At 31.4% G+C, this 26,085-nt stretch overlaps 1 protein-coding gene across 7 annotated transcripts in view; it reads left to right on the plus strand.

Moving 5' to 3' along the window:
* LOC121114266 (uncharacterized) overlaps positions 1 to 26,085 on the plus strand; it is a 53,588-nt gene that overhangs the window by 16,111 nt on the left and 11,392 nt on the right. For 2 of the 7 annotated variants that reach the window (XM_071886968.1, XM_040708180.2), the window contains exons 2-4: positions 6,394 to 6,933; positions 12,627 to 12,678; positions 18,604 to 18,694. In XM_071886968.1, the coding sequence (XP_071743069.1) occupies positions 12,645 to 12,678; positions 18,604 to 18,694 (125 nt within the window). In that variant the 5' untranslated portion in view covers positions 6,394 to 6,933; positions 12,627 to 12,644. Of the gene's footprint in view, positions 1 to 6,393; positions 6,934 to 12,431; positions 12,491 to 12,626; positions 12,679 to 18,603; positions 18,695 to 26,085 lie in introns of those variants that run through there. The other 5 variants (XM_071886966.1, XM_071886969.1, XM_040708182.2 and 2 more) reach the window with 4 other exon arrangements.

Genomic DNA, 26,085 nt, shown 5'->3' on the forward strand with positions numbered 1-26,085 from the left:
CAAAAATGTGGCAAAAATATCTATTTATAATTTCACACATAATTATCATTTATGTAACATATGTACTTTGTTTTTTCTTACTTACAATACATGTAAACACATGCAATTCAAGGAACGACGCGAATATATTTTCACATTATTTTGCTTCATATGCGTTATTATAACATTGTTATACTGATTAAATTTGCAATGCGTAATTAAAATTATCATGTAATAATGTATTTCAATTAAATTATTTTTGTCATCAAGATAATTAACTTGATAATTTATATATATACAATATAATATAATCGTTTTTCTTCTAACTAGATTTATAAAAAATATTATGATGGGTTATATATATTAATAAGTCTGACATTTAAATTGATCTGTTTCGATTATATTATTATGTCTTTGTTTTTGTGGCTTTATTATGCTTCTTTTATGTTCTATTTATATATTAATCTGTAGTGTTGGGGTTCGGTCTGAAAATCAAATCCTATACGTACCGGTCTGAAGACGTTATAGTTTTTGGTGGATCGGACTAATCTGTCCTTTATAGAAGTACGATCTGGTTTGGTCTAATTTCAATAATTTTCTATGGATTTTGTGTTTTAAAAATTCTGAACATGAGCACAATAACGTCAAATATAGTAGCAAAAAGATGACCTGCCAATATGTTTACCAAGTGGGCCATTAAAATTTGGAGCACTTTGAATTTTAAACTTCCACAAAATTAATACTATAAATAGATGTATGTCTGAGCTCTCTTACTCATTAATGTAACCGCCCTTAGCGGCAATGATGGCTTCAAGGCGGCTGCGGAAGGCCTAGCACCCGCTACAAATGTCCTCTGTCATAGCGTACTTTTGCTGGGTGACAGTAGCTTTGAAGGCCTCGGTGTTTGGATGACGGACACTTCAGGCCTTCTTCTCAAAATGCAACCAAATGGTGTAGTCAAGGGAGTTGGCATCATGGCTGTAGTAGGTTCAAAAGGTCGAAAAAGAACTCAAAATACTCATTCTAAAGAGTCTTCCAACGAGGAAGGTGGGTTTATTTTATTGTTGCTATCAAAAGTGGCAATAACAATCACTTTTTTATAGCTCTTAGAGCAGTCTGGAGTAAAGGCCACAGATCTCTTGTATGGGTCCTCATGGACTTGGCCAAAGCCCCATACATCCCCCTGCGGACGCCGCCGGCCCAATAATAGCAAGATATTCATTTAACACTAGGAAGTAAAAGTCCTTATTTATGGCAAGGAAATAAAATCCATTCCCATTAGCCCCAAAACTTTCTAAATTATCACATTTGGGGTAATTTATACCTCGTCCACTGCTTTAAAGAGATATGTTAACACACCCCCGCTTTATTAAATAATGAATAAAAAAAGAAGAAAGATCACACGCATCAAACGTTTTTTTCTTTTCTAATCGCTATACTTAGTTTTTTCTTTACATACATCCCTTCCTTACTCATAAATTAGGCTAGACTGGAAAAAATCCATCCACGATTTGAAATCGATTTTAATTTTTGTCTAAGATCTCTGTCTAGAAAAAATCACTTCAGCCCGATCCGGTCTTGACCCGAGTCTCAACACTAATATACCTTACTTCAACATTTTCTTGTTTGCTTCTTTCTTCGAGTCTTTTCATCTTTCCTTTAATTTATTTAATTAACTCATCTTTATTGACTTTTTTTATATATATTTGTGAGTAAATAATATCTTTGTTGCTTCTCTTTTTTCTTCCTCATCAATAGACCCTGGGGTTCGTTCCTCCTTCTCCCCTGTGAAAAAAGAATATAAATTTATTAATATAATTAGACCTCTTGCTGTGGCTGGGTATATATCTGAAAGTTTTCTTTCCTCTCATCTGGAGGGTGAAAAACGCACATTTCCACCATTTAATAATAATGAATACAAATGTATCATTTATTTTCATTAACTACATACAAAATATACGTCTATTGGGAAATGATGTAAAAACAAGAGTTCTATGGATCCTTAATATGAGACTTAAAAACGGACCTATCCCACGTTCGGTACCAGCTGTCGATCCTTTTCATTGAGTACCCCAGTTTACTATTTAAATTGGTTAAGTAAGTACCCTTAAAATTAAAGAATAATCTGTCATTATTCTTAATTTAAGCCTAATTATAGCCTTAATTAGGCTTATAAAAATGATACCATCACACTCTTGTAGAACTCCAAGGTTAATAGAAATACAACAACCCTGACAATTTGAATAATGTTTTGGAGGAGAGAAAGAGTAATGCTCATGAGATTTCATTAGATCAGCTTCAATCAGCTGTGAAAAGGAAGGAAGGAGAAATGATATAAGCAAGGACATTTGCTAGAATTACTCTGATGTCGATCCCCAGTTCTACTCTAGTCCAAAAGGGACTTACAATTATAACTCTGCTTCAAATCATCAGGTTTTATCACACACGAATGTTCAATCAGGTTTTAAACAGAATTGAATCCATTTATAAAAAGATGTTCACTACTCAGCAATTAAATAATAACAACAACTGATAAGGAAAAGATATCTATGGTGACGTCATCTAGTAAAGATTGTTGTATGAGACGGCGTTTGCATTCGATTTGGACGCTTCTTTAAGGTTAAGACGCAACTGTACGGGACCGTCAAAATTTGTGACTCTTATATCCCTTATAAAATTAATATTTACACTTGGTCCGGAATTTTTAATTTTCTAGACCTATAATGTAATTATTTTGACACTCAGCACCAAATTTTTCCCCCTTCAGTTTCATTTATATTTATCTATTGTAAGAAGCAGGAAAAGGGTCCTTAATATCAGTTGGTAGTTAGTCAATTCTAGTCCCTAACTGTGGAATTATTATTTTATCATTGTGGGAAATGTTTAACAGCCGACAACAAAATACAAGCTACATTTGTATGTTAGTGAGGTAACGTTGTTTTAGGGCAGGGCTTTATCCGGGCGTCCGGGAGATGCCAATAGTTGTGTTGGACTGGCTAATACTATTTACCTGTCTAAACGGACAGGTGGTCTCAATTCACGCAAACTAAGTTATTTTTAACATTTGATATAGTATATAGGGACTATTGTATAATCATTGGTTTCTGGTTTATGTGAGTTAATCTACATCGACTATTTCCTCCTTATAAGTCTCGCGCATGCCTAAATCACAATTTTTCAAACTGTAGGCTAGATGTTCTTGATTCTTTTTTGTAGGAACATGAAAAATAAGTTCCTAACTTGTCCTGTAGTACAGTTTTAGTATATATCTGATTCTAAAATGTGTTAAAAATATGTTATTATATCGTTATAGAATCAATTTTCCATATTGTAAACTATCAATTAAATATTACAATGGAAAGAATAAAAAAATAAAAAATTCACAGCTATTAACAAAAAATTTCAAAAATATATATTTTTTTAAATCCACAGCTATTTACAAAAAAAAATTATTTTTTTCGAAAATTATTTCACTGATGTTCACAAAAAATTTCAAAAATTAAATTTTAAGTATTAATTTTAATAAATTCATAACTATTCTCAAAAAATTACATTTTTGAAAAAGAAATCAAAAATCCATAGCTGTTCACAAAAAATTTAATTTTTTGGAAAAAAAATTGTAAATTTAAATTAAATTTCAAATATACATTTTTGGAAAAAATTTAAAATATCTAATTTTATAGTATAAAAGAAAACTTCCTTAATTTTGGGAGGTTACAGCCGCTTCAGCCCTCCCCTGCGGACCCCCCACCTGATTTTAAGTACTTATGACAGTGACATACTAGGTAAAAAGTAGTATACAATGAACGTATTAAGTCGTTTTTTTATTTTTAGCCATTTGATGAAGTTTCATCTAGATTAATTGGAGATTTGTCGATTTTATTAAGTAAAAATATTATCTATTACCCTACAAGAGGGCATCGTATTCAAATATGATACAATTTAGGACGTCCGTGAAAATGCTTTATAGAGAAAAAAAAATTATCAATTTGAATTCTGTTGTGTTAAAAATTGTCTTAAGTGGACTATGTTCATTTTTTGACTTGCGTCTAGTGTAGTGTCGATCTACATTTCGGACTGAAGGCTGCAGACTCTTCTAGTTCAGTTCCGGTCCAGTTCAGTCCTCCATATGAGTTTGGTCCTTGATGAAGTTACTCAACTTTATTTCTTTAATCGGTCCGAAGGACCGGTTCCTAAGACTCAACTGAACTGGAGCGAATAAATTAGGACTTGCACAAGACAACTCGCGTCAATCTTTGGGAGGATATTTTGGTGAGAAATGTAAGTTTTAATCTCCTCGCGCTCTGCAAAATTCATATCCCTGATCATTTTTGATCGATGGTGTGTGAATGAGAGAATAAAAGTGATGTACAAGAAAAATAGAAATTTGCCACAAAACAGAATTTCAAGAAAACTGCGTTTGATGATTTTGAAATGTAAAATGGCGTGCCTTCAATAATGATATAAGAGAAAAGGCTCTAGATACAAACCATACAGAGTGATCCATTCAAATCTGAACACTTTCTAATTCAATAATTAATGAAGGTTGACTTATTGATATTAATTCATATTTCAATTTTTTAAAGCATAAATAATTAGTAACAAAATCAAACAAACCTGAGCCCTCTAGGTTACGTACAATAAAAAATTCTTAATTTTGTTGAAGTTCTATTGTTAATTAATAAATTATATGTTATTGAAGTTTAAGTTTCAGTGTGTTCAGATTTTAATGGACCATTTGGTATTGGTTTTTGTTGGCCCTTTTATAATACTTTCTTTTACGTTCTACATAGCTAGATAAATGAATGTCTTGCTAATCTTAGTATTCTTATTATTATTTTGCAAAAAGAAGCATAAAACAATACAAATACAAGTACTTGTTTGCACTAATTCACCACTAAGAGATATTAATCTTTATTTTCTGTGTAGTTGTGTGTTTCCGCGTAGGATGATGATGATCTTCACTCTTTAATAACGTGGCCAACCTTTTGGCAAAGGCTGTAATGTGTGTTACTTAAATATTAATACAATTCCTACTTATTATTAACATTTATACTACAACGAAACATAAATCCAAATGTTTCCTTAGAGAATATCTCTTTTGAAAATATCATTATACATATCTGGCGAGTCTATTTTCAAATCAGGAATAAAAATCAGGAAAAGTAGAATATCCCTATTATTATATTTGTATTTCATATATATGTACATACAGCCCAATTTTTCATGAACATATTTGAGACAATTATAGGCTCTGTATTCAAATTTTTGGGTTGAGTTAAGATACCCAAGAAGTTTAGCTATAGTTTAAAACCTTTACTTGTTTTAAAATACTTCTATTGGGTCGCTATGGTCCCTTTCAACCATAAAATCTGTCTATTTATTATTCTTTTATTGTGATAATAAATTTTTCCTACTTTGAGTGCAATTTTTGATATACTCAAAGTGTTAATATGAATAATTAGTTGATAGAAGTTGACAAAATTATACGTCAAAGAATACAAATGTACTCCACAGTCCATTTAGAGAAAAATCATCATAGCCAGCTTTTGTGTTGATGGATCAGATTTATACTAACATAAAACATGAATCCAATTTATTTTCTTAAAGAATATTTACTTTGGACATAATTTTTTTTAAGCGATGTGTCCATATAAAAACAATCATAAACAAGAATCAAAGAAAATGTGCAAATCCCAATTAATTTTTTTACTTCTTATATACCAATATTTCATCTACATATTTAAGTCCATTATAGGCTTATTATTCAAAACTTTAGGATAAGGGTGGAATTCAAAGAATTTTTATTACAGTTTAGAACCATTATTTGATATAAGATACACATATCGGCTCCGAAATGCTACTTTATGTCAAATTTGCGGCACACTCAAAGAGTTCGTAAGACTCCTTTGTTGATAGAAATCGAGGATAATTCATCGAAAAATACAATTATAATATTGAGGGTAATGATTATAGATTGTTTTTGTGTTGAGGGTAGTGTTGTGTCAGTCCTTATTTATTCGGTTTGTTCATTCCAGTCTTAGGAACGGTCCTTGAGACGGTCAGAACTAAAACTAATCTAAAAAAGAAGAAATAAATTTGAGTGGCGTCATATAGGAGCGAACTGTATAAATTTTTGGACTGAATTGGATGTGTCTTTGGAATCTTCAATTCTAAATAAGGACTGCCATAGCACAAGTTGACTGGCCATATGTATACTACCCCGAACCATAAATCCAAATGTTTCCCTGGAGAATATCACCTTTGGGTATGACATAATACGTAGAGTTGCTCCAAAAAATGAAGACCCCCTCCGCATAGATATTTATGTGTTATAATATATATTTGGATTCAAATTTCAATACATTTTTGTTTTTTGTCAGTGTAATAAAGTTCTTAATTATTTAATTATAGGATTCCCTCCAAGCAAAAGCGCAAGAGAAGAAAAAGTGGATCGTATTCCTCATGAGAACATTAATAATGCAAGTACTCCTCTCCTGTTATTGATATGAATGATCTGCACTATCGTCGCTCCTCACCTGCTTTTTATGAGTCAAACAGTTTTGAAATGCAGACACTTGCCAAAATATCATCGGACTACTCCTGCTTTCCTATTTTTTATATATGTTCAATCATCATGAGTGTTTAAAAAGAAGGGAAACGAAATAACGGTCATACACATTCGTGGATTCAATTTATAATTATTTTCGTGTGTGTGATATGTGATTTAGTGAGAACCTTTACAAAACCAGTGATTTTGTCGTTTAAATCAACAATTAAGATATGCTATTGTGATTCTAAGTGGGGCTTGTGATATAAGAGATATATCTAAAAAGAAGAAGAAAGTTGGGATTTTGTAGCCTCTATAACTATAACACTTTATTTACACTATAAAAATAGAAGTACCTACATATATTATTTCTTTTAGAGGAATAATAATTGTTAAAAAATAACGTAAGATTATATTTCTTTTTAGTTAATATGTATTTACAAATTTATGAAGACCTTGAGAGGTAAGTTTTTGAATGTTTGTGACACGAAATATGGAGCATGTTTGTATGTATTTGGGTAGAAACACAGTTGTTTTTATGGATAATTTGCTAATACATTTTGGATATACATATGGTGCGTCAATATAAAAACAATCTATAACAAAATAAAAGAACATACCAATGTATTTATTTACTTTATATATAACATAGCCCAATATTTCATAGACATATTTGAGTCAGCAATGGGTCTATTATTCAAATTACTGGGAAAAGTGGGGATACCCAAGAATTTTAGCTATAGTTTAGAACCTTTATTTGATATAAGGTACTTATATTGGGCCCGGTATGGCCCCTTTCAACTACAAAATATATCAATTCCTCATTATTTTTTTTATAACAATCAATTTTGGCTACTTAAAATGTAATTTGCACGCCTTAAAAGGTAATAAGAATAATTTATTGATCAATGATAAATTGTCGAAGAATACAGATTTTGAGACGAATCATTTTGGTTTGCTTTCATGTATACTGGCTACATTTATACTACCACGAACATAAATCCAAAAAAATAAAGAAATGCCCATTTATTTTTTACTTCATATATACATACATCCCAATATTTTATAGGTGTACATATTTGAGTCACATATAGGTTTTGCATTCAAATTTGTGGGATAAGTGGAGATACCCAAGAATTGTATCTATAGTTTAGAACCTTCATTTGATAAGTGAGACTTATATTGCCCCCAATATGCTCCCTTTCAACCATAAAATCTGTGACTTTCGGATTCTTTTAATGTGGTGATTAATTTTGACTACTTTTAGTTTACTTTTTGTAGGTCCTCAAAATGATTAACACGAATAATTTATTCATAGAAATGAACGATAATGAGATGAAAAATACAAATTGTAATCCACAGTAATTTTGATAAAAAGTTACTCTAGCTTACTTTTTGTTTGTGATCCTTTTAGGAAAGTTGATTTAGAACAACATTTCTACCCCCCCATTTCTTTAATTTTTTTTTCTGTCATCCTTATTTTGCTCATTATATTATTTGTATGTTTACAAAAGGAAATGGAAAACGAACCACCTGCTTTTTGGAATAGTTTTAATCCATAGTAACTACAATTAATGTTATCTTTTGAAGACTGTGATTCGCTACTAAAAAGAATGAAGAAATCTACTTGGTTAGTTATGACTCATAACTCATAAAACATCATCTTAACACATGAGATGTGTATAGCAAAACTTTATACAGTCCCGATTATTGGTACCGTGTGTATATGGTAATTCGTTCCACTTGTAGTATTTTTGGGAATTGGGGAAAGTACCTTCTTCGAGGTATAATCATTGTCAATTTTCATCAACAAATTATGGTGATGCATCCTTTGGAGGTACCTCAAATTGCACTTAAAGTAGCAAAAATTCATTTTAATTATTAGATAGATTGTGTTTGAAAGGTCATATCGAGCCCAAATGAATTGAAGGTTCTAAACTTTAGTTAACATTCTTGAGTTTATCAATTCATCCAAGAAAATTGTACTTAAAGTAGCCAAAATTGATCGTCATAATAAAATAATTAGAAATAGATAGATTTTATGGCTGAAAGGGGCCATATCGAGGACAATACAAGTATTTCAAATCAAATAAAGGTTTTAAAATATAGCTTCCATTTTTGAGTACCTTAACTCAACCAACAAATTTGAATAATAAGCCTATAATTGACTAAAATATGACTATGAAATATTGGGTTATATAAATGAATTAGACATTTTTCCTTTTATTGATTCTTGTTTTAGAATGTTTTTCTATTAATTTACCGCAATTGTATTCCCTTGAGGAAAGCCATGTCCTTTCCTTAAATAATTTAAGAGACACAATTAATAAATTTTTCCCTTGACCCTAAAAATTATCCTCTAAAATGTTTACTCTTGATTGTCCCTTCCCTCCCCTATTACCTTTGAAATGGGATATTCGCCCAAGTTCCCACGTATATAGGTACATGCTGGACAGTTGATATCAGGGTGTATAAAATATGTCCTTACATTATGAAGATTATTTGGGAGCAGAGCAACTATGCTGTCATGACGTTTTATTAGATAAGTAGCTCTGTGAGAAATGAAATAAACACAAATCCCACTCCGTATATAGAAGGACATATCTCCTGGAATTATTTAAATATAGATCCTCAATTCTACTCCAAGTACAACAAGGACTTACATTTATAACTCTACATCAAATCCTCAGTATTACTCATCATATTTCATGAGTACACACATATTAGTGATTACTTTATACTTAGACGGTTTCTTTTCAAGAATAAAACAATATTGATACCAGCTTTGCAAAATAAAAACTCTATTTTGATTCCCAACTAGAAAAAGACACTTCCGCTTTCTATGACATATATTATACACCTATTGTTGATATACATGACACATGTCCCATGCAGTGGGCTAATAATACATTTTTGCGGGATGTATGTAGATAGTAATGTTGAGTTTCGGTTTAACTTCCTAGACCAGTATAATTTTAATTAATTTGGACTGTAAAGAACAAATATTTATCCTGATCCGGTCCAGTGGTGCTGAAACCGGTTCTAAGACACTTTGTCGAAAGCCTTTTTGCTGAAAATCTTATTACCGAACCTCACTTTGCCGGGAAAAATATATATATTGATGATCATCATGTTGCAACACTACATAATTACCTATTATACAACTCCAATGACACATCTTGATAACTATAAAGTCCTCAGGATTGAGAAGTACCAATCAGGACTTTACCAGACACATAAAAGCTCTAAAAGATTTGATATAAACGATTAATTCATTCGCATTACCCATTGAGTATCAATCAGTGATTGATTTAATGAATTTTTCTTTTCTTTAAACATTGTTTATCGTTCTAATTTATTTGTTTAATTCATTATTGGACAGTTGTCATAATTTTTGTTTTAATAGGGGATTGAGTCAACATTTGAAACATCCCTCTTTCCTCTGTTCGGCAAAGTTGTCATGCGACAAAGTGGTATTAGACAATGTGGCTTTTGGTAATAAGGTTTTTGGAAAACTGTCTGCGCACTTTTGCGGAATTTTATAATTATTGCATGAAAAAATCGTGTCTTATCTACAAAATTGTCAAAATATCTTCAGAAATAATTTTTTTAATTTGTCTTTTATAAAAAAATAAATAAAAGATTATTGGTTCAAAGATTTAGGAATGAAATCCCTAAATCTATAAACATTCAGTCAGAATTGTCAAAAAAAAAAGCCTAGCATCTAGTTTTGGATCAGTCCTAGGACTGATCGCCTTATCAGTTTTTTCCCTACCCCTTCGGTCTTTTTTATCAGTCCGATCTTTTTTACGATTCAACGGTCTTATAACATATAATAATATGTTCTAGTCACACATCTCCTACAGGTATATTGTCTCTTTGCAAGAGGTTATGAATTATGATGTAACTTCAGCAAGTCTTTTGAGTCGTTGAAGTAACTACCAATTTTATTAGGACCGGAATGGTAGAACTGCAGTCTTCGTAGCTTTTTTAGATCGATCCAAGACTTATAGCATCTCCTTCCTTTCCAAAAAAAATCCTTAGGACGCCCCTGATGACGTTACCAGTGCCGTCTCTAAGGCCCCCTAAAAGCTTTTGAATTATCATATAATAAACCTATTTTAATAAGCAATTATAGAACGTTGCTGAAATTTTTTGAGAAAATCCCCCCCTCCCAAAAAAAAGGATGAAAGCTAGTAACGATCCTGGATGTCACCATTATATAATTTAACCCCACTTGCAAATACTTTCCGGCGCCTTTGATCTGGTCCCACATCACTGTTTTTTTAATAAAGAAATTTGAGGGGAAATCAGACAAAACAGTCTGAATTTTGGTATCGAACCGAGTCTTAACACTAGTAGGCTCGTTAATGTTTTTATTTACTCATTAAAAGCCTCTTGAAATGACAAAGTTAACATTACAATACATAACAAAATCCGTACTGATTGAAATCGGACTAGCCGGATTAATGCATTATAACCATACCATTGTCAATCTTTGAGTCGTAATGTATCGAAATTAAGTACATATCCATGGTCCGTATGCTCTAATTTTTATTTGTTTACTTAATCTTATTAATTAATAGCTACACAAGGATTACTCTTAATTTTGAGTGTTCATTCTTTCATAAGAAAACAAAAAACAAAAAAAAAACACGAATAAGTACCCATCATATTTATGATATCCTTTTCAATAATATGTGCCCGTCAACACAAAAGCAAATTAAAATCATTTTTATCCAAATTGAGTGTGAATTACATTGGTATTCTTCTACAAAGAATAATAAACGTTCATTTCTACCAACAAATTATACTTCATATCCTTTAGAGTGTTCCACTCCTTAAGACGTCAAAATTCACTGTCACAATAAAAAAATGAAAAATTAACATTATTATTTGCTGAAAGAGGCCATATTGGGGACAATATAAGTCACTTAAATCATATAAATGATAAAAATTATAGCTAAAATTCTTGGGTATCTACGCTCATTCAAGAAATTTGATTTATAAGCCTATAATTGAGTCAAATATGTCTATTAAATATTGGGGTGTATGTACATATATATGAAATTAAAAAAAATATGGATTTCTCATTTCCATAATTGTTGTACAAGATTTTTTTTGTGTTGACGCACTACATATGTACTTATGTGTAGTGTGTGAATATAAAAACAATCTATAATAAAGATCAGAAAAAGGAGAAAAATTCCAATTATTTTTTTTACTTATTATAAACTGAGGGGTCAATCTTTCATGTACATATTTTAGTCAATTATATGCTTATTATTCAAAATTTTGTTATAAATATCCATAAGAACTTTAACTATAGCTTAAATTCTTTACTTAATGTATGAAATTTATATTGGCCCCGATATGGCCCTTATAAATTATAATATTTGTTAATTTATCATTTTTTTATTGCGAGCATCAACTTTGGCGTCTTTAAGATTGTTATATGCGGCACATCTACAGGTTTAATACGATTTTTTTTTTTGATAGAAATTAATGATAGTATAATACCTAGAGGAATACAAATGTACTCCACACTCAATTTTTCAGAAAAAACCCTCATTCTTGATTTTATGTTGACGGGCCACTTGTATAACATAAATATTGTACACTACATATTCATTAGAGGGGGAGAGAGAGGAGACCAATCAATTTATTATGCATGAATCTCTTGTGTGTCTTGCATATCTATGTAAAAGAATTTTAAAATTATAATTCTTCTCCTATCCCTTTGTTAGGTAAATTATTTTAAGTATGTTAGTAGCTGTAGTAGTACTCACCTAATGCTTGCTTATTGCATAGATTTTGCGTGGATTTTGCGTGCGTGAGTGCCTGCCTGCTCCTCCGCGCGCTCTCTCCTAAAAGATTTTATTATTCTTTTTTTTCTCATTTCTTTCCCGAAATGTTGGCCCTTAGTTAGGTGCAAGAAATATGTGTGAGAGGATCACTTCTGTGAGCCTTTATTTTGTTATTTATCTCGTGTTATAAACATACAAAGACATAGTTTTAATATAATTTTGTCAATATATATATATATATATTTATTTGGATACAGTTATCATAATTTACTTAATCTATTATTATCTAGCCCCTCAGATCCATCGCCATGATCTACGTGGATGAGAATGAGCCCATAGGGGGTAAGTTATTTTTATTTACACCTATTATAATATTTATAATTTTTTTGCTGTGCTGTGACGTCATGAGTGGGGTGTCCTTAGGGAGAAAGGAAGTTGCTCCCTAGTAGCTCTAGGTAGAAAAAAGAAAGAAAGAGAGAGAAAGAGGATATTTCTCATGACGTTGCTCAAATCATGGTCGGTTTCTCATTTGCCAAATTTTTTAATAAGTGTATACACAAAGGAGAAGAGCCATTGGCTCAATCAAATCTCTTTTAATGATGGCGGATTTTCACTTTCTAACCAATCAGTAACCACTCAAGAATTCATGATTGCTTGCAAAAAAATAAAAGATGAGCGTTTGAGTACATGGGTGCTACTTCTTGGGTTACTTGATCCACCTTTGAGGGAGGGTTGTGCTTTATTAAGGAGGCCAAGAGATTCTCATTGGGGGCCAATCACTTATTTGTATAATAATCTATATGGAAAAAGTTTCACTTCCAGGGGCGTGGAGATGTATATACTTTTAAGAATACGAGGCTTTTTATGGGTGGTATTTTAGCCCATATTCATTCTTTTTATTATCGTTATTATTATGCTCCTTCTGAAGGAAATAACAAAACTTACTTCCCTTCATCGTTTTTCTTTGGGGGGGGGATTCCTGCTCGATTCTTTTCTTGTTCATTTTCCAATTAGAAAAAATCTAACTCTCCTCACAATAATCATCCAAGCACTAGGATCACCACCCTTAATAATTAATTAATTCTTCTTCCTCATATTGTCTCCCCTATTAAAGAAGTTTGAGGAGGAAGGGGGCTCCATTATTCATGGAAATTTCCTCTTTCTTGGTAGAGGTCTTTAAGCCTCAACTTTCTTTTTTCTTCTTTTTTTACCTTTATATATAAGACTATTTGTTATTCGTTCAAGATTTTGAGGAAGGAACATACCTAATAATAATATAATATTATTGGTATATGGTTATATACTTTGAAAGAAAATTATCCTTTTTTGAAGAGAAGAGTCTTGGTTTTTCTACTCTGTTAATTCCTTTTGGGAACTATCTCAAAACATACATTGATTATTATTATTATACAGTGTGTACTTAAGAGTGGTTTGATGTCCAGACTTTTTTCGCATTTCGATTACGGGTAGCGCGAAAAAGTTGTCTTCTGGTATGAAAGTTGCCTATGCAAAACTGGATCAAATCGATCAAATTATGAAAAAAGGCAAAAACTCTTTACTTAGGGAATATATATAATAAAAAGACACTTATAGTTATTTTGCATAAAATCTTTTTTTTTTAAAGTGTTAAAAAAGGTTTTTTTCTAAAACTTCTATGGAACAAAAAAAAAAAAAAAGAGAAAAAAGTTATGAAATCCACGTATATTGCGCATCCTTTTTTATATTTTCAGAAAGAAAAATCAAAAAAATTTAATACTATTCTCTCTTTTTGCTCCATAGGATAGCTTTTAAAAAAAGACGTGATTAATGTTTTTATAGGTTAGAATAATGTCTATCATCATTAATTAATATAAAATAAGGATTAATACTGTATTTTAATCTTGATTGAGTAAATAAAGAACTTTTGACGCCTTTCAAACTTTGAACTAGATGTGCTGCCTAAAGATGACATCGTAGGAAAATGAAATTTTGCGTAGGTTATTTTCTTACAATTGACAACTTTTCCAAAGTAGCTGTAATCAAAATTTGACTAAAGTTAAACAACAAACCACCCTAGTATACGTTTCTCTATATCTTATAAGGAGTGAAAATCCGTATTATAAATGTAAATCTATTTGTTTTATGCATAGGTATGTGACTTAATGACTTGATGAAAACCATTTGGATGTTGTTCTTACTTGTTTCTATCATTTATTCTGATTATTTTTATTATTAAGTATTCTAAAGGGGAACTCTTCAAGTATCCACTAGTGAACAACGACTATACATTGTATGCAATAGAAATTCTTTTATTAGAAAAGAAAAGAGATAAATAAATAAGAAAAAGAAGATTTTTGTCGTTATCTCGAAAATAATGTATGTTTTTTAGTTATGTATATTATTATTGAAGCTGCTATTGTTACTATAATATGTATAACTATTCTCGTAATATGTGTTATGTTAATAACGTACGTAGAGGACATAGTTATTCATATACCGATCTATTCCATCCACAGACATGTATCTTTTGATAGTTTCCCATCTGCAATATCAATAAAATAACCCTCTTAATTAGCCAAATTGCATACCGGGCACATGGAATTTGTGTCATGACTGGGTAGTGTTGTCTCAGTCCTTATTTATTTGGTACAGTCTTGGGACCGGTCCTTCGGACTGTCGGTACTATAACAGATTTTTTTTAAAAGAAGAAATAATGTTGAATTACATTTCAAGAACCGAACTTTATAAGTTTTAGGACTGATAGCAAGACTGAACCGGACCGTGACTGAAATGAAAGGGATTGCAGTCTTCAGTCCTAAATAAAGATAAATATCCACAGATCCTTAGATGAGTCAGTCCCATCTACAGATGGTACAGATTGCTAGATTAGTCCCTTACATTCATATTATAACTACAGCAATATTCCGGACGGCAATCTTCCTAGAACAGTTTACAAGTAACTATGTATTTAAACGAAATATTACAAACTGCCCACCGTTTTGAAAGTAAGGGCTGATTAATAAGATTTTTTTTTTTGTTGCTATACGGTCATTATAAATTCTAAAAAAAAGTGATAGTCCATCCCCCAGTTGCGTGTATGAGATAGATTTGTCATAGACAGGGATGCCACTCAAATATTTTATAATATCCCTTGATTCCCAAGAATCAACACAAAAATTACTATAAAATAATAATAGTTAACAAAATATGATACGATTTTACAATTTGATATTTCATATTCTTCTTCACCTTCAATAATATCTGCTGATAAGAATATCGATTTAGTTTTTTATGTGTTTTAAGCCTATCTTTGTATCGTTGAGGATAATTTCCCTGATCCATTTTCGTTATTAAGGCTATAGGAAGCTGCCAGCTCCGACATATTCCACTGTTCTTTCTAATATATTCTTTAGCCGCAGTCAAAATCAGACGAAACGAGAACGAGTTAAAAACGAGTGGTCAACTCTTAACGCTTTAGATAAACAAAGTTTGTAGTTATATTAATATAATCAATTATTGTTGCATGTTTAAAATTTCAAGATTTCGACGTTTTGGTACAAATGATCCCTAATTTCTTAATGTCAATATCCTAAGATCTTGGGATAAATTCCAAGGAGTCGCATCTCTGGTCATACACAAGTTGCGATTTCTGCACAAGCTGAAACTTGTATAAGCAGATTGTACAAATTACAATTTCTGTGTCTCATTATGCAGTATTTTAATAATAAAATCTGTCAAATAAAAAACATAACCAACTAGCAATAGATACTGTCATTTTATTATTAGTATTAAACATTTATTACAAGTATGATAATAACTATTTGAACTTTATCATCTGTGTCACAGAATATGTCTTTATCAATTAGTCATTTTTAAAAAGTCGAAAATTATATCATTAATATGTCCACAACCATTCATGGAATACTCGATTAGTCATTTAAAACAAAAAAAAAAAAAGTTAGAAAAATTAAATGATCCATTATAGGGCGCATCCCACTTTTATATTTTCAGAAAGGAACGATCAAAGTTATGTTTCTGCTCCATAGGGTAGCTATAGAAGAGAAAATAACTTTAATAATATTTGTTATAGGCTAGAATAATGTCTTATTATAATGCATTGATGCAAAATAATGATTAATCTACGATTATTCTTTATTGAGTAAATAAAGAACTTTTGTCTCCTTTCAAACTTTGAACGAGATGTCCTACCTAAAGATGACATTTTAGGGCAACGAAATTTTGCATAATTATTTTTTCTTACTATATCACAAATTTTAAAAAAGTTGAAAAACAAATCGCTCCATTGTACTTAATATATATATATAAGTCATTGCTTGGGCGTATAGGAAGAAAAGTACTATAGAATGAATAACAATCATATAAATGATGTTGATATCTAGTTACTGGCTATTTTTGAGTAGGATTTTTCAAACTCTTATCATATGAGATCCTACTTATAGGTATGACAGAAAGAGAGAGAGATAGACAAATCATCCTGGTTTGTAATCATCTTTATTATATGGTTATGTATATTCTTCTTTATATATATATATACCTTACAATATTATGTATGTAGGAGATACTATCAGTTAGAATAGAGAAACAAGAAAAAGGCGCCATGAAGATGCGTGTCTTCAACTTGTAACATGTGATGAGGTCTTTCAATTATTTTTAAGGCATTACAAAAGTATTTCTTTCATTTTTACATGACTAGATTTGGTTATTAATTCATTATTTATCATTAAGTTTAAAAACCAAAAAAGCTCTCATCTGAGACGACGTTTTGCCATACTTGTTATACAGGGGGTCAGTCAACACAATAACAAGCTAAGTTGATTTTTTGAGTGTAAGACGAAGTATCCTTCCATTACAATCAACAAATTATTCTTATTAATTCATTGGATGTCTCGCAAATTGCACTCTTAAAGACGCCCATAGCTAATCGTTGCAATAACAGAATGAGGCATTGATACATTTTATGTTAGTAAAGGGACATATCGGAGCCAATATAAGTACCTTATATCAAATAAAGGTTCTAAACCAAAGCTAATATTCATGGGTATCCACAGTTATTCCAGTTATTTTAATACAAAGTATAGTTTGCTAAAATATGTCAGAAATATTGGGTTGTATATGTACATAAATGAAAATCCCAAAAAACATTTTGGGATTTTCTTGTTTTTTGTTCTAGATTATTTTTATTTTGACCTACCGCATATGTTCTCTTTATCTAATTGTCGTTCATTTCTATCAACGAGTTATTTTTATTAATCCTTTGGAGGCGCTTTAATGTGCACTCTTATAAATACTCAAAATTGATCGGTCGCCTTATAAGAATAGTAAATGTATAGATTTTATGGTTGAAAGGGGCATTACAAGTTACTTAGATCAAATAAAGATTTTAAACTATAGATTATTTTCTAGGGTATCTACACTCATCACAGAAATTTGAATAATTTGCCTATAATTGACTCAATTATATCTGAAATTTGGGTTGTATGTAAATAATATATGAAGTAAAAAAGTTAATTAGGATTGTCTTGATTTTTGATCAAAATTGTTTTTACGTTGACGGGAAGCACATATACTTGTTAATTAATCTATTTAAAGTGAGGAAAATTTAATGTATGGACGTGCTTCTTAGAGACGGAGGAGAGAGAGGAGTATTGTGTCTCGTCTGACTCATCCATATTTTTTTCTTTCATTTTATTTGTAGTTGTTGTACAAACTAGATTTATTCATTACCTGAAGAATCTTCTCTTGTTGTTGTAGTTGTAACACCACACTTGTCATTCATAGATGAATTAGTTGATGGATGATGGAGTTAATTGCTTAATAACGAAGGAGGAGGGGGGACGTAGTGATAGGGAAGGGTAATTAAAAATTAATATATTGTGCAATTGGCAACCATGAGTCATTCTTGAGTGAAAAGCATCATCATTTTTTAGAATGACTAAAAATACTATATTTCTTGTCGTTGATATTTGTGCCAAGGTCACGTAGACAAACTTATCAAAGTCATTTCCTGAAATAGAAGAGGCCCTCCCCCCTTCCGAATACATATCCTACTAAGTGTATTCAAATATAAAAGAAAGTCAGAGGTCAACTAAGAAACGGCTTTCCACTCAAGTTTGAATATTTTTGTTCGGCCCCATGTATTGTGATTTATGAAAAAAGATAAGCTATGTGATTCTACATACTTGCGATACATTTGTGTGCTTTTATGTATCCAATTGAATGTTTTTTATTATCTACAATCATAATATTAATGAATTTATTATTTTTCAGATTTAAAATCCGAATTTGATCATCGTCAAGTTGTGATTAAAAGGAATCGAGATGTTCGGACCGAGTATGAAATGCTTCATGAGATTGGAAGGTAAGACATATTCTGTTATATTTATGTATATTTTTAAAGTTAATTATTATAGGTGCATATTATGAGAGGTGTATAAACAGTGATGAAAATCCGATGTATTTTTTAGCTGTCCCGTTTTTTGGAATTGGTAATCGGATAAATGAATTTTCTTTTCCTTAGCAGTTTTCATTATTATTTAATTCCTGAGTAGTGAACATATTTTCCTAAATAGATTCAACTATATTCAAAACCTGATTGAACATTCATGACTGCTCATAAAAGACGTAATTCCACAATGGATTTTCATCAATGTGTATAAAATATGTTCTAGAAAGCGGGAGCGGCTTTTTCTAGTTTGTAATCTGAACAGGGTTTTTTATTTTCCAAAACTGTTCTCATTATTCTTGAAGAGAGAACATTTAAGTATAAAGTAATAACTTGTGTATGTGCTCATGAAAGACGAAGAGTAGCAATGAGGGGTTGCTCGTGAGTTATAAGTGTAAGTCCTTGTTGGACTCTGAGCTTAATTGAGGATTTATGCCGGAAAGCCTGTATGTCGTTTGTTATATACGGAGTGGAATTTGTGTTTATTCCCCTCCTCTCACGGCTGCTTGCTTGTAGCTGATCTAATAAAACGTAATGACAACTTAGCTGTTATCCTCCCAAACAAAATTGTAAGGGGTACCACATTATTTTTTTGTTCCTTTAGTTTTTACATTATATTGATATTCAACGGTTTTCATACTGGAAGCCCTCCCTCCCCTTGGGATATTGAAGAGTTAGGGTTGTGAATCGTTAGCATTTTTTGTAATTCAAAATATAGAAAACGGAAAATTAACGCGGTCCTCCTTACATTTTTATGAATGTCTGAGAGGAGAGCAGCTTAGCTGCTATGACGTATTATTATATTAGCTGTGACATGGAGGAAACAAAATCAAGTCACACTTCATATCCAGCAAGTACAACGACTTTGTTTTCGATCCTCAATTCCACTCTGAGTCTAACAGAGACTTACTCTCAAACAAATCTGCAGCATTATTTTCCGTTATTCATGAACACACGCAGTTTATACTTGCATGTTCCCTCTTCAAGAATGAAAGATTAATGACAACAGCTTTAGAAAATAAAATAAAACCTCATTCGAGTAAGTTTAGGATTTACAAACGTAGTGAGAGTTCATCAAGGAAGTTGCCAAACCCGGAAAAAATTACTGTGTATCTGGTATAGGGGGTAAGGTGCTCCATAACCAACAAACAAGGGGATAGGGTTCATAATATTGACGTCACAAATTGTTGAAAACATTATCAATATTCTTTCTAGTTGCCAATCGGAAAATTGTTTTTTTTTATTATTTTCCAAAGCTGATCTAATTATTCTTTCATTCTTGAATGACTGAAAGTAACGCTAATGATCTGTTAGAGAGTTATAAGGATTATAGAATGTCCGACTCCGATTCCAGTATTTTGAATGTCACTGATTCCGACTCAAACACACAATATTATTTTTTTTATATTTCTTAGAGTCAATATAAGTACTATCAAGTGATTTGAGTCTATATACTTCAAATATAGATTTAATTCATAGCTCTAGGTAGTTATTAGTTACATGTAGTAAATAATTGTGCTATGTATAAAGAAAATACTTATAATATAAGACTAGATGAACAAAATATTAAATGTATCAAAAGTTATCTACTTCTAATGCATTCATAAGTTTCGGAAATAATGGATGTACTCGTAACCGAGGAAAGACAATACACACAACATCTCACTGCAATGTTACACCTTTATCTGATGACTATTCACAAGTGTAGTTAATGAACTAGTATAGCTAGTAGCTACGCTCTACCCAAAATAATAATTTAGACTTTAGAAGGGTTTAGGAATAAACTATAAAGCACGTTGGAAAATTTGTAAAGTAAACTTAATCAGTTTCATAAATTAATAGTACTTTATACCTAAAATGAATAACCATTTAGAAACAACTTTGCAAATACTCAATATAAGCCTTAGATTATAAATAAGTTTTCTTTACATAAATTATAATTGTTGGACTAAGAGTAGAATTGAGGATCGACATCGGAGTAATTTTAATCTATATCCTGGCTAGAATGGGAGTGAGATCCATGTTTATTTTCTTTCTCTCATAGCTGTTAGTAGCTAATCTAATAAAATGTCACGACAGCCAAACTGCTCTTTTCTAAAACATTCTTCAAATGTCATTTTTCTGCTATTTTCATTTTTACATACCGGCTGTGAAGTATCTATCCTTATTTATTTTTTCCAGTCCGGTCTTAGTACTGGTCCTTCAACTTTTCTTTAAATTGTATTTAGTTTATTTAGCCAGATAAGATGTATCCTATATCTTTTAAGAGCATTCCACATATTTTGCAGTAAATATCCCTGTTTTCATAATAAGGTAATATAATACGAGCATATTTTAGTTACTTAGTTATGTAATTTATAATATTATATAACGGAATAATGAAAAAAAATGTATAAACACCTTCAATGAAGTCATGAGGTATTGATTTTTTCTTCTTTTAAGACCAACAAATCGGCTTGGACTAGAATACGGTCCTTGGTCCTAAATAGGGGCAGGTACATCACTACTGTCAGGTCATATTTTATACAACTCGAGATTTGAGTGCTCTTATTAATTAATTATTCTATTTTGAAAATTTAAACGTGTTAGCAAGCTGCTAAGACACTCTATTTATATGATATCTTCTAAGAGAGATAACTATATAAAAATTTATAGGGATATCTGTCAGCCTATAAATGGGTTATATCAAAGCTGCCAAAATATATTTTTCTTTTTGATCTGTACTCAAGAGGATTTGGACAATTTTCACATTCCTAATCATTAGAAGGGTGGCTCACTCTCCACACTTTGAAAAATCACTGTTATAAATAAGATTGAGTTCTCAAGTTCTCAAAATGCAATACAGTACAAGTTTTAAAGTCTTCAGGCTCATCCAAAATTACGACAACATGGTCTGATTGCCTCACTCGTGTTGTGTTTCATCATGTTTAGTGAGCTAAAAATTGAGTCTGATATGTGACCATGGCAAGAAACTCGGTGATGCATACCTCAACTGATAAACGAGAGTGAATGAATTGAAATAAAACATGTTCAAAGTCCCTGAAAATTGAATTATTAAGGATGAATTCTTATTGTATCCTGTCACTTTAATAATAAAAGTATTACTTCTCCAGTTCATATCTAAATATTATAATCTTTTTAGTTGTATTTATTATTTTCTTGCCACTATTACAGTGCAGCCGTTACTTCTCACTTATATCATCTTTTTATATTCTTTTATCTAGATGTTTAATGTACATCAACATTACCCAAACAGTCACAAGTAATTAGTTTCACAGATATATCTGACTATTTAAGACACAAGGTGTATGCGTGTGTGTCATAAATGAACACACAAACTAATATTTTATACTTTTCGCATGTCTGTTAATGTTTGTGGATAATATTAAATATAAAAGGGGATATTTAAATGAAAAGCTGTAGGTACATACAATAGTGAAACTCGGACGAATTGAATCTGGACTATTGTTGTATGAAGTTGAAGGAACTTGTGGAGTTGGGAAAATGACTTAAATATAAAGTTTGGATCTGGTCGACTGTCCATTAAGCTTTCAAGGCTGCAATCGTTGCCACGGTGAATAAAATACCAACGGCAACTTGCTCAAAGGAAGTTAATGCAGTTTGGACACGAAAGACAACTATCTGTCGGGCTGTGAAAGAAGTTTGATTTAAATTTTATATACCAGTGTCGTCTGGTCAAAGCTTAGAGGCTTAGTAGAATCTGACAGCTTTTTCTCTGTACTAAAGTTTTACTCAGATAGATGTTATTAGTATATGGTCACTGCATGCAATTGAATTTTGAATGTGTTAATAATTCAGGATCAACTTCATTCTGATATCAAGCCCCTAGAAAAAGTCTGATCCCAAATGATGCCACATTATTAAAAAATTATAATATCTTCAATTCTAAGTTCTTTAGAATGAATTGGAAAATGAAGCTTACTATCATGAGAAAGTAATGCCACGGAATAATTTGAATACTGCTTAAAAATTGAGATCAAGTTTGATTGGATAAAGGGCCCAACATGGGCCATTCTTGTACATCAAATAGTCCCCATTTTCCAACTGATGCGAGACACCAGTATCGTGGCAAAACTCTATGATGCCACGGAGTAATTTAAATTTTTTGACTTCCTTTTAACGCATACAAATTGAAATCTTGTTAGTTTTTGATTGGATAAAGCAGGGTTTGGCAACCTTTTGGAGAGTAGGGGGCCAAACAGCTATCGCTGCAGAGTTATGGTGCAAAACTATGATACTGAATATATAATTGATTTTCTGGGTTTTCATAGAAAACAAGTATTCAATATAACTTTATTCAAACAATGACCTTATTTATTTACTACAGGAATTATAATAAAGAAATAAAATATAAATACAATGGAAAGGAAACATCTATAATTTACTTTTTAAAAAAAGGAAAGTAGGAAAAATACTAATTATTTAATGAGACACTTGTTTCTGCTATTTTCTGATATGTTTTCTATATGAAGGAGTATAACTTTTATAATGGTTAGGTCGAGTTTCATCGTGTCGTTAAGTGTTAGAAACTTTCATTTTGGATTAGTATGACTATATTTAGATGACTGTTCATAATAAGATGGCGGGCAGTAGAAAATTGACGACCTCTAAGATAGAGGGTGCTCTAGTGGCCATTCTTGAAGGTCCATCCATCAGTGTAAATTATAAAAAGTAGATCTGAAATCCAACAGTTTGATTGCATAAGAAAAGAAGAAATACGAAGCGAGTATAATACAGTGTGCATAAATTGAATCTGAATAAAAGTTAGTACAACAATATTTGACCATAAATCTCAAAAATAATGAGAGATAGAAACTTGAAATTGAAATTTAATCAATCATAATATAATTAAGTTATAATTTATTCGTAATAATTCCCTCTAGCTGCCACAACAGACTCCAAACGGATCTTAAAGACAGAATAAGTTTTTCTTATATAGGTATCATCCATTTTTTCCCATGCTGTAATGATGAAAGCCTTCAGGTCATCCACATTCCTGGGGGAGTTTCGAAAGGCTTCCCTTACTACAACGCTTCATAAACACTAATCCAATAAATTCAGATCTGGTGATGAATCAGGCAAAAAATCACATAAATTGGACTCAAGCCAAACTTATGTCTTTTAACCGTGAAAGGTGACCAGATCCCTCAAATCTGTCTCTAACTGCATACTGAGTTGTGCCAGAGTACCTCCACTGGTTCCTAATGTTCCTGGGTTTTATTCTCGGGCGGTAAAAGTCAGGATGTGGTTTAGTTTGATTGAAGTTAGAAGAAAATATTACAATAAACACTCCCAAATTTTGTTCCTAAAATCTTTGTAGAAATTTCAAACTTGTAACTCTACTCCTTATTCTCCATTTTAAACCTTATATGCATGACCAGATTTTGGTTACGCACACTGTAGTTGAATACGTTTGAAGTAGTAAACTTATTCAAAGAAAAGTATTATATGTAAAAAGAGAAGGGGGAGATAGGAGAAGAAATGTACCGTTGTATGTATGTGTGTATTTTGAGTCGGCCTCACAAACAATTGTCCATTTGATGATGCATGTAGGCCCAAAAGTATGTGAGTGTGTATATGTATATAATTATAATAAAAAAAAAAATAGGGAAGGAGAAGATGAAGTGGAATAATAATAATGGATTGTTCTTTACTCACTCTTTGTTCATCATACATTGTATGTATGTATGTATGGTAGTTGATCTATGTCTATGGATATATGAATTTAAAAACTCTAGCTTTATAGAGTTGTGGAAAATATGATCTACAAGATTGTAACGATAAAATAAATCTCCAAACAATTTGAAGAATGTATTGGAGTAGAGCAGCTTAGCTCTCATGACGTTATATTAGATCCGCTGGAAGGAGCCATGAGAGGAAGGAAATAAACACAAACCCTCAATCGGAATATAGCAAAGACATATCACGTCGTCTACATAAAAACAATCTTGCACAAAAATCAAGAAAAGGAGAAAATCCTAACTCAGTTTTTTAATATTTCATAGACATACATATAGCCCAATATTTCATGACGATATTTGAGTCAATTATCGGCTTATTATTCAAAATAACAGGGTGAGTTGAGATACCTAAAAGTGGTATCTACAGTTTAAAACCTTGTTTGATTTAAGAGACTTATATTGGTCCCGATATGGCCTCTTTCAACCATGAAATATATCAATTTTGGTAGCTTTAAGTGTGGAATTTGCGACATATCAAAAGGGTTAATAAGAATAATTTGTTGATGGGAATTGACGGCGATTCGTCGATGAATACGAATGTAATCCACACTCCATTTTTCTGAACAGTCATTCTAGCTAGCGTTTGTTTTGATAGGCCACATATATGTATGTATTAGTGTTCGGTTGCGTTCTGGGACCGTTTTTTTAAACCCGAACTAATTTGGTTCAAGTTTGGTCTGGACCGATGCTGTTGTAAAATTTGGTCTGCATCCTTCTTGATCCACGGTTTCCGACCACGTCTGAAACAACTAATAGTCGGCCCATACTTCCCGACTTTAAAATTATTGTTTGGAATTGTTCTCAACTTCACAAGAGTTAATTCTAAAGCAGCCAACCAAAGTTCAGAACACTGGGGGCAAAGAAGCAGAAACGTCTACATCTGACAATTTTTATGTTAGTATGGCTCTAGGAAAATTATCATTTAAGACCTAACTGAAAATATACTACAGTTTTAACACTAGTCATGGTGTTACTTCACAAACATAAAAATTAACAATGTACTTTCTTGTCATCTGTCGATGTTTCCAATTCTGATCTCTAGTAATCAATGACTACTAGAGATAAGTCCACAGGAGACATAAGTGAGACAGCATTTGTCTGCAGTCCTCAAATTCAATTCATATGTTATTTTTCGTTCATTGATTTGTTTGTTATTGTTTCATTTTTATAAAGTCACAAATAATAATGAGAAATGAAGTAAAAGGCGCGATGTAATAAAGTAACAATATTCTAATAGTCATTTACTTAATTATTCTTCTGAACGTCGATTGGCTGAATTAGAATGAGTTTTTTGTTAAGTTGTGAACATTTATTAACAGCTATTGAATAACATTCCATAGTTGTGAAGAATTGGAAAACTACCAACATATATTGAAAGGTTGGGGGATACGATACAGGAACGACGTTCTAATAGTCCTTTTCCTAATCAGAGTGCTGAATGTTGATTGATTTAATTAGAATGAAATTTTGTTAATTTATGGAGACTTCCTAGCAATTATTGAATAATATTCCATAGTTATGAAGAATTGGCTAACAGCCAACTAA

Source organism: Lepeophtheirus salmonis, chromosome 3 (assembly GCF_016086655.4).
Source record: "Lepeophtheirus salmonis chromosome 3, UVic_Lsal_1.4, whole genome shotgun sequence".
Taxonomy (NCBI): domain Eukaryota; kingdom Metazoa; phylum Arthropoda; class Copepoda; order Siphonostomatoida; family Caligidae; genus Lepeophtheirus; species Lepeophtheirus salmonis.